Source organism: Nematolebias whitei, chromosome 1, assembly GCF_014905685.2.
Source record: "Nematolebias whitei isolate Nwh7 chromosome 1, NemWhi1, whole genome shotgun sequence".
Taxonomy (NCBI): domain Eukaryota; kingdom Metazoa; phylum Chordata; class Actinopteri; order Cyprinodontiformes; family Rivulidae; genus Nematolebias; species Nematolebias whitei.
This window is the reverse complement of record NC_056498.1, coordinates 23,648,518-23,663,927: the sequence shown is the minus strand read 5'-3', so window position 1 is coordinate 23,663,927 and position 15,410 is coordinate 23,648,518. Positions and strand designations below refer to the sequence as shown.

Here is a 15,410-nt window from a genome sequence, read left to right as displayed (position 1 = left end):
GGGGGGGGGGGGGGGGGGGTGATGAGAAGATGTTAGAAGAGAAGAGGTTAGAGAAGATGAGCCTGTGATCGGAAAGTCGCTGGTTCAACTCCCGGGACCATCAACATCAAAATGTGGGTGGAAAAGGTGAAACACCCACACCTCCCTCCACCCCCATTCGCCCCACTTTGGGCCCCTGAGCAAGGCCCTTAACCCCCACCATCTGCTCCCTAAACCGGTCTCTCTTGAAAATGAGTTCTTGTGGCTCAATGAGACTACCTGTATGAATAAAGGGTAAATGAACAAAAAAATAAATAAATTTACTATGACGGGTGCTGTATTCTGGTGGCTTGGTTGGTAAATCTGTTGCCTCTCAGTGAGAAGGTTGCCGGATCAAATCCTGGCCAGGGGCCTTTCTGGGTGGAGTTTGCATGTTCACTCCGTGCATGCGTGGGTTTTCTCCGGGTACTCCGGTTTCCTCCCACAGACCAAAAACATGCATGTTAGGCTGATTGGTAACTCTAAATTGTCCCTAGGTGTGAATGGTTGTTTGTCTCATTTGTCTCTGTGTCCCTGTGATGGACTGGACACCTGTCCTGGGTGTCCCCCGCCTCTCGCACAGTAACTCCTGGATATGTGCACCAGTGACCCCAGTGACCAAAAAGAAAGAAGCAGGTAAAGATAATGATGGATGGATGGATGGATGGATGGATGGATGGATGGATGGATGGATGGAACTTAGATCAGATTCTTTATATACTGATTTCATAAGTTTTTGGTATTTTATTGTGACAGGTGCTGTATTCTGCTCAATCACCATCTCCAAACTGTCTCTTTAGAGGAATAGTTTGAGAGGGAAAAGGAAGCAGGAATGAAAAAACCCAGTGAAAGCTGCTTGGGTTCTTAGAACATGACCAGTGGGGAAACAGTGAACATGCACCACGCTGCAGTCTCAGATCTTACTACCATCCCTTACAGCGACGATATCTATGAAGAACGACAGACGATTCAAAAGCAAAATTATCCAATGAGTCACATTAGCCCGAGTCTTTCGCTGTCAGCATGCAGACGAACAGAGGGAGAAAGGGAAGAGCAGATTTTCTAACGCTCTCGTGCAAACTTTTACTGCCGCGAGGAAAAGTTCTTCGCAAATAACACCGGAAACAGCTTTAAAGTCTTCAAGACACTTCATACTTGGAAAACCGGGACGTGGACAAATTTTCAGGAAACGGTTAAACCAGCGTTCAAGCTTAAAAAAAAAGCAGGTGTTGAGAGAAAAACAGACCCCTCGATGACATTTGTTCAACAAGACAGAAACAAGATGTAGGCTGACCTAAGCAACTATTTGATGTCTGGTTTTCTATTTTGGTAGTCTTTATGATAAAATGGCGAGCGTAAAACCAAACGGCGACTGTAGTCTTTGCTGATACACGTCCACAGAACCAATTTGGCACACTTGACACACTTCCTTTGTAGCCGTGCCTCTTCAGATGTCTCCAAGCTGTGAGCCTTGGAGACTTTTAAATCCCACCTTTTAAGTGAGGATTTCTCCGCAGCCTGAGAATGCTCGACTGTTTAGTTATTAATGCCAGAGAGGGGCCTTTCCTGCTCTCATTTTGCCTCTGACCTCCAGTAATTCACCTGTCGAAAGAAACATTCCCCTTTAGTATTCAAGCTGATAAATGAAGATGGACATAAAGGCTGGTACGAAACCTAATGGACGGGGAAAAAGGTTTGAGTTTTTTTATACACACGGCTCTTGGCTGCCATGATGTGAACGCAATGTGTGGTAAAATAATAAATGTTAACTGGAAAAGGGTATCAAGTTAATAAGAGAGCAGCTCAAAGGTAGAACATGAACCCAAGGATAGTGTTCAGAGCAGGAATTTACAGCTAGTGTTCTTCTAAATTATTTATTTATTATTATTTTACATTAAACCTGCTGAAGTGAATAGCAAATTGCACCATTGCAAAGGCTACTGGAGAGACACCCAAATTCCAGCTGGTGATCAGAATTGGATAGCTTGACTGAGATCCACAAACTTGATAAAGAAACCGTTTAAAGAAAAATGAACGAATGAATGATTGAATGAATGGATAGATAGATGGATGGACGGACGGATGGATGGATGGATTATAACTCATGGAGAGAAACAGAAATGGCAGGTCAGCACATTACAAAAACAGTAACTGGAATTGGGCTAGAAACTAATTGGTGCATTCCTAAAAAGGGGGGGGGGAGTGGTGGCACAGAGGTTAGAAGGCGGCGAGCCTGGGATCAGAAGGTCGCCGGTTCGACTACCCCAGACTGACGACACCAAAAAACGTGGGTGGAAAAAGTAAAGCATCCACCCTCATCTGCCCCACTCTGGACCCTTGAGCAAGGCCCTTAACCCACACCATCTGCTCCCTGGGGCGCCCTACATGTCAGCTCTCTGCTCCACACAGAGGGCTGTGGTAGCTCGGTGGTCTGTGGTTGCATCCAGCGTAAAACCAATTGCCAAGTCTCCATGCAAGTTAGTTCGCTGTGGCAACCTCTGAAGAAGGGAACAGCCGAAAGAAGAAGGGGAAAAAAAAGGTGCATTCTGAAAAAAAGACTATAATTTAATTTTCATTTTCAATGTCCTCATATATTTTTGCACCAAACTTAATATTTGTTGTTTTTTAAGTGCCATATACCGTATTTTCCTGTGTATAAGTCGCTTCGGAGTATAAGTTGCATCAGTCAAAAAAAGCATCATGAATGGGGAAAAAACATATAAGTTGCTTCGGCATATAAGTCGCATTTATTATGCGTCACTGCTGACCTGTCAAGTTTATTAGGCGTTTATTTAATGGTCAAAACAGCTTCATTTCGCCTGGGCGGTACGGCACCATCCATCCATCCATCCATCTATAGCGGACGGAGCCGCTAGCTCTCCAGCGTTCCACTGCCTGCACCGGCTGAGTGAAGCGAGCGTGCACGGGAGGACTCGCTGTTGCAGTTCTTAGAAATTTAAAGCATCAGTCAAAAATTGTGTTATAAATATGGAAAAAATATGTATATGTCACTTTGGCATGTAAGTCGCAAAACTGACAAATCTATGCAAAAATCTGCGACTTATACACCGGAAAAATACGGTAATAAGAACTATTCTAACTTGCTGATGATGGAGATCAGACAGCACCTCAGATGCTGGCATGTAGCAATTTTACAGCATAAAACATTTACAACTATAAAACAGGACAAAGGAATGATTCAAAGTCTGGTTAAAAAAAAAAACAGACTCAAGGAGGTTGCTTCTGATTCATGCACCGGGTCGCAGGCGGTGCTTTGGCAGATGCCGCACATGACACCCTCTCACATTTCATGATCGTATGGGTGGCCTCATTGACTGCATTGATTCTGAAGGATTATCCGGGCTAGGACCATTACACTGAACGCAGGCTGGCTCCTTCCAGTCTGTTGCTGCGCGGGATTATCCTGACTTCTTCATCAGTAATATCATTAGAGCATCATCTCTGCGTGTTATTTCTGGGTTATTACCTGCAGGAGAGCAAGCACTATAGCTAAAATGGGCCATCTTTCACGTTCCTGGGAAGCACTGCCTTGTTGACAAATAAAGCCTTCCCCTGACTAGAGAGGAGAACAACACGCCCCCAGAGCGGTGTCGATGCTTCACATCCAAAGCTCGTTCAAATAGATACCTGGCACAATCTTAAGTGACATCAGGGGGAACATCTGAAACACGGCGATGTTAAAAAATATTTAACTGTAGCAGATTTATCAGCGAACACGTTCCTAACCCTGGAACGCTAAGTGAGATTACGGCTTCTGCTCGTCGTTACTCAACTCCTGCCTCGGTCTTTAAATGATTAAACTGCTCAAAAATGGAAGATCGGTAGCTTTCCAAGAGAAATAGAGCGATGACGAGCGGGTGCTTTATGTTAATTGAGGGTTGCCTAATGCAGTCGTTAGCATGCGCGGCGCCAGATGTGGCGAACCTTAATTCTTCTTCACTACTTCCTCTTGAGCTGGCTTGGATGACATCCCTGCATTTTTCACTTGATGAGTTGCTCAGTCAGTCACTGAAGAGAAGCACATTTACTTCAAGGACGGCAACTTTAGATGCCACCTCGCCAATTCAACAAGAACATGACAAATTGATGTTGGGGGTGGGGGTGGGGGTGGAGGGTAAGTTGTGCTTTTCTGAAAGTTAAAAGCGATGGTTGGGTATACAGTTCAGACAACCGAAGTGCATTTGCTGGGTTTTTTTTACTTCTTTATGGAGATTCTAACTTTTTTTTTAACTGAAGTATAGATCACCATTACTATCAAAAAGGCTCTGTGCCACTTAAACTAGAATATCACCGGGCTGCAACAGTTGGAGACTAGTTGACGACTCAAAATAGCTAAGGGAAAAAAAAAAGGTCTTTTCAGTTGTCTTATTAAATTTGCGACCGGCCAGCCATGCTGCCACTTTCTGGGCAACCAATATTTAGAAACCATTGCCTATTTGTGTGCATGGCTTGCAAAACTTTATTCTAGGCCAGAAGTCCCCAACCCTGATGCATGTTTTAGGCGTTACTTTGCTTCAACACACCTGATGACTGATTATTCCATCCTTATCAGAACTCTTACATTGACCTCGAGAGCATCTATGAACACGCTGACAGCTCTCGCCTCTCCCCCTCTGCAGAATGTCTATGTCAATATGTGCTTGTTTGGGCGAGGTGTTTTTTAATATTAGAGGGGTTCTTTTCTCAGGCAGGAAAAAAAAGTCTGATAGGAATTTTTTCGCCTCCAACTCCTACATGTGTCCAGTTTACCACTGTTTTTGTCTGTCCAAACAGGTCTCACTTGTAAATGAGTCTTGGAGGCTCAATGTGATTTATGTGTTTAAATAAAGGTTGAATGGATGATGGAAATGAATGAATTGTTGATAGGCTTCTGCTAAACTTGATGACATTCTGCCATCTTTGTGCTCACCTGTTTTAGCTGCCCCTATTTCATCTGTTTTCATTTTGTAATATTTGCCTTCAATTGTTTAAATGAACTTAGTCCCTGTTAGGAAAATGCAGAAAAGCTGCAGATCTACAAGAGCTGCTTTACCGGGTCATGTTAGAGTCCCATTCTGTAGGACGTCTTATGCTCTGAAAGTATGTTTTGTGAAAAGGAAAACCAGAAACACATGTCCTCTTCAATCTGGAAGGCTGCTAAATGTTGCCTGATACAACAACAATCTTGTACCGATGGTTAGTTTTGTTTCTTAAATGTAAACCTTATTAAATCGCCTTTTTTATTTTTAGAATCTCCAAGAATGGGAGCACTATTATTTTCACATTGAAAATTAATTCTTGTCACATTGTCCAAGTGCTTTTTATGAGTTTCTCTTAAAATAAACTTGAATGAATGAAATGATTAATAATCTGCAAAGCAAGTGGCATAACATTATAGCAGACATACTCGTGTCAACAATTCATGAAAAACCCCTTTTGGAAAAAAAACCAACTCAATAATAAACCAGCCAGGATCGTCAAATCCTACTAATGACTGTTAGACGCATTGTTGTGACTCTTAAAGTCACCAAATCCAGGTAGAACCGAGTAGTTTTTTGATGTATCACAATGTGTTTAACTTTGACAGCTCATAAATACTTTTGCTGCTCGTGTCAGCCTGATCTGACACAATTAGCTGGGCTGTAGCAATGAGTCATTCATCAACACCGTCTCCTATCAGCTGTTGGGGATGAGTGTTTGCTCACAGGCTGGCAGCAGAGATGGTGTTCTGCTATTCTCTCAGATCCCGAGCCAGCAGCGTGACAGAGCAGTTGGAGCCGATACTATGAACAGAAACTGTCACACAAAAATAGGCTAACCCGCCTGTGTTTGTACAAATGAGTGCATGACCAGTTTCACTCAGGATAAATGAGGAATAAATGACAGATCCAAAAGTTTAAGATGTTCTTTTTAGTGTGTAATGCAAAGACAGACATAATTTAAGGCCTAGCATTCCTTGAATTTTATGATTTGTGGCCATTTTGGGCAAACATTGAACCTAATGTGTGATACTAAGAGATGTATCATTTAGAGCAGTGGTTCCAACACTGGTCCTTGAGGAACACCATCCTGCATGTTTTAGTTGTTTCCCTGATTCAACACTTTTTCATTCAACCTTTATTTATACAGGTTAATCCCATCGAGCCTCGGGGACTCATTTACAAGAGAGACCTGGTTTTAACAAAGAATGATGACAACAGTGGACAATAAAGACAACAATGGACAATCATAAAGGAAGGATGTATACAAATTGAGAATAACACACCTGATTTGAATGAATTGGTGATTAACAGGCTTTAGCAGAACTTGAGAAAGTAATTAAATCACTGAATCAGGTGTGTTGGAGCTGGGCAACAATTAAAACATGCAGGATGGTGTTCCACAAGGACCAGTGTTGGGAACCACTGGTTTAGAGCATGTGTTGAGGATGACTCTCACCTAGTACATCATCAAATTTTAGCTTAATATTTACAAAAAATGACTGAGTTACAGCTTATTTTGTGTTGGATATCGTCACTTAGCTGTGGCAGCCATCTTGAATTGGATTGACTCCAAAAGCTAAAGAATTGAAGAGGTGCATCCTATGACTAACTTCTGAACGTTTCAATTAAACCTAACCAGTGGTTCATGAGATATTTTGCTAACAGACAGATGGAGTTAACGGCATGAAGTTAATAGAAAATTTACCACAAAGCTAGTGGAAAAAATCAGTTAGTGCTCAGAGTATGTGATGGGGATCAGTCTCAGCTACTACCAAACAATATCTGTCACGTTATATCACGTTAGAGCAATTTTTGTAGTTTTCAAGGTTACTTGGCTGTGGCAGCCATCTTGAACTGGTTCCAAAAGTTGATCAGTTCTAGATGTAAAGCCAATAATTACTTTCTGCTTGTTTCACTAAAATCTGTCCAGTGGCAAATCTGTCCAGTGGCTCATGAGATATTTCGCTAACAGACATACACACACATACAGACACAGGCACACTTCACTTTTTGGTGGTGGGCGTTAAAATGACCAAGGATGCAGCTCTTTCCTCCAGCTCACAGGCTGTGAGTAACACCCCAGTTCTAATTCAGAGCAGAGAATCTTGCGCTCACAAGAGCAGCATATGTTGTGTGAGTCAGTCCTGCGCTAAAGCTGAGGGGGAACGCGGGGGTGGGGTGGCAGGAAAAAGTTTCCACCTTCAAGCTCTCCTACTTTATTCATCCACTTCCCCATCAGGCCCTTCGTTTCCTCTCACCGTCAAATGTTTCTGTACGGACTCGACAACTTTTACCTTCCTTCCGAAGGCGCCGTTCGGTTTATTGGGTGGGGGCGGCTCGAAGATCCTCTGCTGCTGCTGAGGAGGCAGCGTGGAGTAGAGCGGGATGATCTTCATATCACCGACTTGGGGCCCCAGCTCGTCGACCTCCCGCTTGATGCGCTTGCAGGCTTCATCAATTTCCTGAAAGATGAAAGCGTGACAATTAATCCTCGAGTCACTGGTGTGTGCACACATCCGAAATCAAACAGGTTCTGAGCGACACCTGGATAAACAATGGCGACGAATCGAGGGTGATTGGTGGTGGTGGGGGGGGGGGGGGGGAAAAGGGAAAAAGAAATACAAAAAGGCAGCAACTGGGGGGAAACGGTGCTTCCCTGCTACAGAGCATTTGTTCTAACTATCGTTCCATCAGATGGAGGAAATTAAACTTGGACTGCGGTCTGCTTTGTCGAGCTCCCCGTGGCTCCGTTGGCAAATGCGGCAATCATGGAAAACACAGACAAGCATGCTCGGAAGGTAGAGACGTGCTCAAACGGGGTTCATTATTCCACAGTGCAGCATTCGGGGGTGGGGTGGGGGTATGAGGCTGCAACGTTGATGCATAACCAGCGGCAAATCGTGGCAGATCAGTTTTGTGGAGCTGAACGTTCCTGAGCCGGTGGGTTGGCAGACGGGAGCCGTGAGTGGTGCCAGGAATAAGGCGGCACGATACACAACACAGGATCTGAACCTGTTCTCAAAAAAATAAATAAATACACGATTGGAATAAATGAAGAAAATGAATGTGCTAAATATTCAACACTTGTTGGGAGGAAATGTACTTTCGGTTCTAAGGTTTTACATGTCAGAACGTGATAAAATGTCTTCAACAGATTCTGAAATGATTTCAATCTCCCCACCCCCACCCCCACCCCAAAAAAAGGCCATGCAACAATCAACAAAGAACTACCATAATATACGGACTATAAGCTGCTACTTTTTTCACACGCTTTGAACATTGCAGCTTTTACAATGCTGTGGTAAATGTATGGATTTGTACTGGCTAACGAGCTTCATGCCGCCAAAACATTTATCCTCGTCACATCAGGCCAATGAAATCATCAAACAGGTCACAGTTAGGGCTTTAACAGACTACTCGAGTAATCGACACATAGATTCCTAGAACATCTATCGAGTTTTGAAATGTCACGTCGAGTATTCGTAGTGACGTCATTACGTCGCCATTACATCATTGGGTCACGTGTCACGTGATCCGCACCGGCATGGGCTACCAAATGGATTCCTCCCAGCAGACAGATGGAGCGGAGCAGGCCCAGTCTTGGCAAACAGGTAGAAATGCATCAATAGTTTGGAAATATTTCACTAAAGATGAATCTTCCGGTTCAACTACCGTAAGGAAACAGAAAATGAATCAACTTCCTGACTGTTTGGAGCTCATTGTGAACCGGTGTTACACCATATTCTGTAACCGCCGTATACTGTGACTGTAGGGGGCGGTGTTGCATGCACTGTTGCAGGTCACAGAATATGGTGTAACACCGAGTCCAATTGACCGAACCAGAACCAGCTTCCTCTGACCTTGTTTCACAAACAAAAAGCAAAAAAATATTAATCTCTAAACCTATAAAAACCTATAAACATATTCATGTCTAAAACTAAACCTAATGTGCACCACTGCGGGCGGTGGTGCGGGGTGGTCGTCCGCCCCACTGTTTTTAGTTTTGTTTTTGACGTGCCAGACGCTGCTTTCACTTTTGCAGCTTAATCATAATAACCAATAGTTTTGGTTTTCCTGCGACTTACTTGCTGTATGATAAATGGTAGGGGCATAATATACGCTCCCAATGTTTTGCTGGTCTTATTTTGTAAATAATAATTACTTTGTTGCGGTTTTATTTATTTTTGCATTTTTAGATCCTATGACGTCATCAACTACTCGAGTTCTACTCAAGTTTTATTATGTTAATGTCGAGTTTAAAAAGTATGTAGTCCTTCAACCCCTAATCACAGTGGACCAAAAAAACGTTCAACTACAGTAAATCAAACTCACTTGCACTAAATTCTTCAGGTGAGTCATTTTGCACATTTTGCCACATGTACAGTGCAACTTTTGCTCAAGTCTGCCAGTGGATCCTGACAGCGTGGAGCAGTGTCACCAACTAAAAAATCCACCACCACCACCGGGTTTCGAAAGGCTGGACTGCTGCATGAAGAAGAGGACAGCATAAGCTCAAGGGCGAATTTGCCTCGAGACAAAAGTGATGTTGACAGCAGCAACAAAAGAGACTGAGGACGTGTGTGATGAAGTAATCATGAGGCTGTTCAGTTCCAACACTGAAGACAACTAGTGGTTTTAGTGCGTAGCAGAAGATGAAGATAATGATCAATGACTTTTCCTGGTAGGCTACTGTATTTTGTACTTTTTTAACCAGTCGTGTTACAGGCACTGTTCAGAAAAAAAACATTTACAGTACTTATTTGTGTACGTTACCGATACGTACTTAATTAAGTTTTAAAAATCTTTCTGTGTAAATATCTTGTTACAACGTGGACACCTGTGGCTTATAGACACGTGTATGTATGTATGTATTATATATATATATACCGTATTTTCCGCCGTACACATTGCTCCATCCTATAAGTCGCATCAGTCCAAATATGTCTAATAAAGTGGAAAAATCCATAAATATGTCACTTCGCCATATACATCACATCTATTATGCGTCACCGCTGACGCGTCGCATTACGCGTTGCCGCTAACAACCCGGAAATGTGGGCTGGTGTTGTGCCAAAAATAGATCGGCTCCCAAATGGCAGCCGCGGGAGCGTTTAACAAGAATTTAACAAGATTAACACTTAAAAACAATTATTTGTTTGCTCGAAACTATAGTAAAGTTTGGTACGAACACCAGCATCCTCACCAACTTTTATAGGTGCACCATTGAGAGCCTGCTGACAGGCTGCATCACAGGGTGGTATGGGAACTGCACCAGTCAGAGCTGCAAACCACTACAGAGGGTGGTGCAAACAGCAGAGGGCATCACTGGTAGCAGTCTCTACACCATCCAAGACATCAACCACAGCTGATGTCTGTGTAAATAACGCAGCATCATTAAGGACCACACCCACCCAGCACAATGACTCTTCCATCTACTACCCTCAGGCAGACGATACAGGAGTCTGCCATCGTGCACAAAAAGACTCAAAGACAGTTCATTACCCACCAGCTGTCAGATTACTGAACTCTCAATAAATAACACTGAACAACTGGAAATAACATTGCACCAAGCCACATCTGTGACACCTAATATGTTTATTGCTAATGCATTATGTGGCTGCATCATGTATGTACCTAACCATCATAACTCATCTCAATGTTACTCACTACCTGTGCAGTAACCTGTCACACAACCTGTGTAGTTTATGTTAATGTGCAATATATATCATGTGCATTTTAGCTTATATTACTACCTGTCAAATACTTATTCATTCAAATTCATCCTGCTGCACCGTTACATTCTACCATGTTGTTGTTTACTATCTCTCTTTAGGACCTTTGTAAATATTATAATTACTATTTCACTTTTTGGTACTTTATTTTGTACACTTAGTGCATGCTTTAGTATTTTCTAGTTTGTTTGTGCTTTGACTTTTTTTTTAAGCGAGCCACATCGGTTCTTCTCATCTTGAACGTTTCATTGTATTGTTAACCTTGTGTTGACGTGCTTATGACAAATAAACACAACTTGAACTTGACATGAATCTCTGAAACTGAAAACGTGAACGTTCTTTTTTCTATAACTATATAGGCTTCCTTACCTAAACAAATTTATTGACAGTATTGATTTGTTTTAACTGTTTCAGTGTGAACCAAAACAGCTTCTGTTTTCTAAGCAGCTCCCACTGTTGGGAGCTTTCTTTTTTTTTTTTTCAAACCACCTTCAGGAAGCTGTGGTTCCTGTAAGTGTCACCTTATGGTCTGTACTGTTGCACCACCTGCAGGCCCCAGGGAGCCATGCAGAAACCTTCCAAACACCTCACAGTCGATAACTTGTCAATATTTTATTTTCGCTGCCGAAGAGCGACGACACTGACTAATGTTTATGCCTGTGCCTGTTTGTGTGTGAGCTCACTTTTTAACTGAATATCTCATGAACAACAGGACGGATTTTTATGAAACTTTCAGAAAGTAACCACTGGATGTGCTAACTAACCCAGAATTAGGTGTGGTATTAGCTGAGAGTCATCCTGAACTAACAGACTGGGCAAGCTCTTAGTTCAAACTTCTGTCAGTAACGATTCGGCGTCAACTGTATGTCTGTTAGCAAAATATCTCATGAACTACAGGACATATTTTTTAATCAAATTCGCAGGAAATAATGACTAGGTGTACATCAACAACTGATTAGCTTTTGGAGTCAAACCAATTCAAGATGGCTGCCACAGCCAACTGATATTCGAAAGCACAAAAATGGCTAGAGCTTCGTCAGTTTTAGACATAAAGAGCTACACTTTGGTGTAATCGTAGCTGAGAGTGATTCACAACACACAGTCCAAGTGCTACTTATTGTGTGAGCTCTTCGCTTCAAACTTCAACATTAACTCTTGTACTCAGCCCTGTTTGTCTGTTAGCAAAATATCACATGGACGTCTTGAAGGATTTTAATGAAACTCTCAGACATAAATCATTGGCTGTACAGCTAACTTTTGGAGTCAACGCACAAGAATGGCTAAAACGCAGTCAGTTTTACAGATTTTCAGCTAGCAGCAGCTGAGAGGCATGCAACATGAGAAAGCGCCGCTGTTGCGTTTCCGATTTTCAGTCCGACTCGCAAATTAGTCCTGATGTTCGTCACTTTAGGTCGAGCCTCTCTCTGATGGCCGTGTGCCTCTTAATCAGCACGCTGACAAGTGGAAAACGGTAAATCTGAATGGATTGGTAAAATTAGCCTCAGTATTAATAGCCTATCAAGCTTCTGGATGCAGCAGCTGCCACAAAAAAAAAAAAAATTTAAATACTCTTTGCCAAAGTGCTGGAAGCAAGCTGGCTGTGGACGCCCTTAGGGACATGGGGACAAAGTGTGTGTGTCCAGCGTTGGGAATCCATCCACCAGCTCTGCCTGTGACCCCAGGAGCATTAACCTATCCAGCCAAGCTAAAACCCCCAAAACATTTAGGCACATTTTAACTAACAACACCCCCCCACCCCCCCACCCCCATCACCACCAATCCTCCTGTTTTGATGTTAGCTGCTGCTGAGGGGAGAGCTTAAACATTAGGACTTATCTGTGCTCGACAGCTGTGATAAGTTTCTCATTTGGTGCTCTGGTTCGGTTTGTTTGCAAAAGCCAAATATCTCAGAGAAAAAAGAAAAAAGAAAGAAAAAGAAAGCCGTCCTCCTTCTGATTTAAACTAAGATAAAAAAAAATTAAAACGAGCACTATGGGAGTCTTTCGCCGTCGATCTGCCACTGATTCATTAGTCGACATCAGAAGTTTGCAGGGGAGACCGGAGAGGTTAAGAAGAGCTCTGGGCGTGTGTGTGTGTGTGTGTGTGGGGGGGGGGCTGTACCGTTTGAACAGCCATCTTGTGCCAGAGCTATGACACGTTAACCCCTTTAACTCAATTAGAAGACAGGGGGGATGATGAAGTCTGTGTGTGTGGGAGTGCTCTCGGCGAGGCGGAGGGTGAATCAACAAAATTACACCAAATTGCAAAAAAAAAAAAAAAAAAAAGTAAACGTGCTGCCTGCAAATATGTCACACTTTTCAAGACAGTTGTAGGAAGGAGTGGAGCGGGGGGGGGGGGGGGGGGTCGATGTTTCTGGGATACACTCATTGTGAAATCAATTAGCAATCCGTCAGAGGAGACCACTTCAAAACGCCACGCCGCCCAGTGACTTCATCCTGTTTGCAACAAGCCGCGGATCGATCCCCCTTTGACAAATTAAACTGAAAGAGGAGCATTACAAACAGCCGAACCGGTGACAAATAATTACCGATGCTAAAACAACGGACGAGAAGTTCCTCAAGGAATAAATGTCACCGCCACTTTCATACCAAACGTTTAGACCAGGATCGGTTTATGTTGAGAAATGACAAAGTTGTATCTGTTCTGGTCAAACCTGTACACGATCCGTTAGTGCTTGAAGTACGTGTTGGAGATGATGCTCAGCTGCTGCTACAACTAATTTTAGCTCCATGACTACAAAAAGCAGTTGAGCGTTAGATAAAGTCGACCCGTTGTGGCGGCCATCTTGAGTTGGGTTGACTCCAAAAGTTGACTAGAGAAATTGCGTTTCCTGCGAAAATGCAGTATGCTTACAGAAGAACTTGCTGAAAAACAGCTGAAATAAGCTAAACACGTGCTGAAATGCAGCTGAAATGAAAGCACAAGCACAATTTAGCAGAAGAAAGCAGAAAGGACACATATGTGAATTAGGTTTAAACGAACAGAAGTGAACACAAAATTTTGGAAATTAGCTTAAAAAAAGTTGAAATGATCTAAAAGATATACCGTACTTTCCGCCGTAAACAACTCACCGCCGTATAAATCGTATTGGTCCAAATATGTCTAATAAAGAGGAAAACAATAAATAAGTCGTTTCGCCATATATGTCACATCTATTATGCGTTACCGCTGACAGCCTGGAAACGTGGGACAGTTTTGTGCCAAAAATCGATTGGCTGACAAAAAGGTGGGAGCGTGCACGAGGACTTTAACAAAATTAACACTTTAAAACAATTGTTTGTTTGATCAAAATGATAACAAAAGGTGTGTCTCAGTTTAACTTTTCCTTAACAAATTCACATTAACGGTCAAATCAGCTGCATTTCAAAAATCGATTTGCGGCTGCGGGAGGGCGCAGAGGGAGGACTCGCTGTGCATTTCGTCAAAATTTACCCAGACAACCACCTAAAAACAATTATTGTTTGCTCTAAATTATAGCAAAGGTGTGTCTCAGTTGAACTATTCCTTAATAAATGCACTTCAGTGGTCAAATCAGCTGCATTTCACCTGGGCGGCGTAGCGAAATCAAGCTGATTCAACGTTTGCTCCAGGAGTTCCGGAGCGAGACGAAGGTGGCTTAGTATGGCAAGCCAAGTGTCTCATTAATAGTCACTTTTACGTATTAATGAGACACTTGGCTTGCCAAATTGCTTGAGGGCCCTCTAGTGGCTGAAAATTGTAGTGTTCAATATTTTCCATGTGAGAATGAATTAAATCGTCAGATCTCAGCCAAAAATTGGGTTATAAATATGGGGGAAAAATGTATATTAGTCGCTTCGGTGTATAAGTTGCAGGACCTGCAAATTATGCAAAAAGGTGCGACTTATAGTCCGGAAAATACGGTACCGGTAGTGTGTTCTGCTTTGACTAATTTGTGTTTATTCTGTAGGTTGAATGGTTATTTACCGTAGTATATTATCGGTAATCATGAATCAGAGAGCGAAGCATCATCAAGTCTTGTGACGATCACGCAATCTGTGTGTGTTGAAAGCAAACAGACACCTAAACGCCATCTGGTGGTTGATTCTTGTACTACAACAAGAGCTGCACATATAACCAGGAGCTGTGTAGTTTCCTTTACTGAATTGTGGACACCTGCGTCTTAAACACCGGTGCGTCTTATTTATGTACAAAATTGTGTTTCGTTTTCAATTTAGCATGCGCAGCTTAGTCAGGTGCGTTCTATACGCCGGTAATTACGGTAATCAATTGTAGAAGTGCATCGAGTGAATATTAACTGAAAGTTGAATTAAAATCTACCCAGTGGTCCCTGACATATTTAGTTAAAGCCGCAGCCACCGTGAGCAACAGCATTATCGCCCTCACGGAAAAGAAATAAACAAATGGCAACAACATGACATCGTTTGTCTACTTCAACGAGTGTGAACACCAGAATGAATCCTGTTTTAGCTGTATTCCACCATTGTGCGGAGCCGCTGCTGATGAAACGGTCTCTGATGGCGTTTTGTCAACGAGCTGGGACACCAATCACTGCAGCTCGGGCTCGGCTCGCCCTGACAGACGTCTCCTCTCCACTGATCAGGAGATTGAGACATTTGTTGGTGCTTTTCTGTGTGTGTGTGTGTGTGTGTGTGTGTGTGTGTGTGTGTGTGTGTGT

At 42.7% G+C, this 15,410-nt stretch overlaps 1 protein-coding gene across 1 annotated transcript in view; it reads right to left on the bottom strand.

The window, feature by feature from the left end:
* The window catches only part of dhx15 (DEAH (Asp-Glu-Ala-His) box helicase 15), a 67,926-nt gene that overhangs the window by 36,471 nt on the left and 16,045 nt on the right, over positions 1-15,410 (bottom strand). The window contains exon 6 of the mRNA XM_037675898.1: positions 7,295-7,462. Coding sequence (XP_037531826.1) covers positions 7,295-7,462 — 168 coding nt within the window. The remainder of the gene's footprint in view (positions 1-7,294; positions 7,463-15,410) is intronic.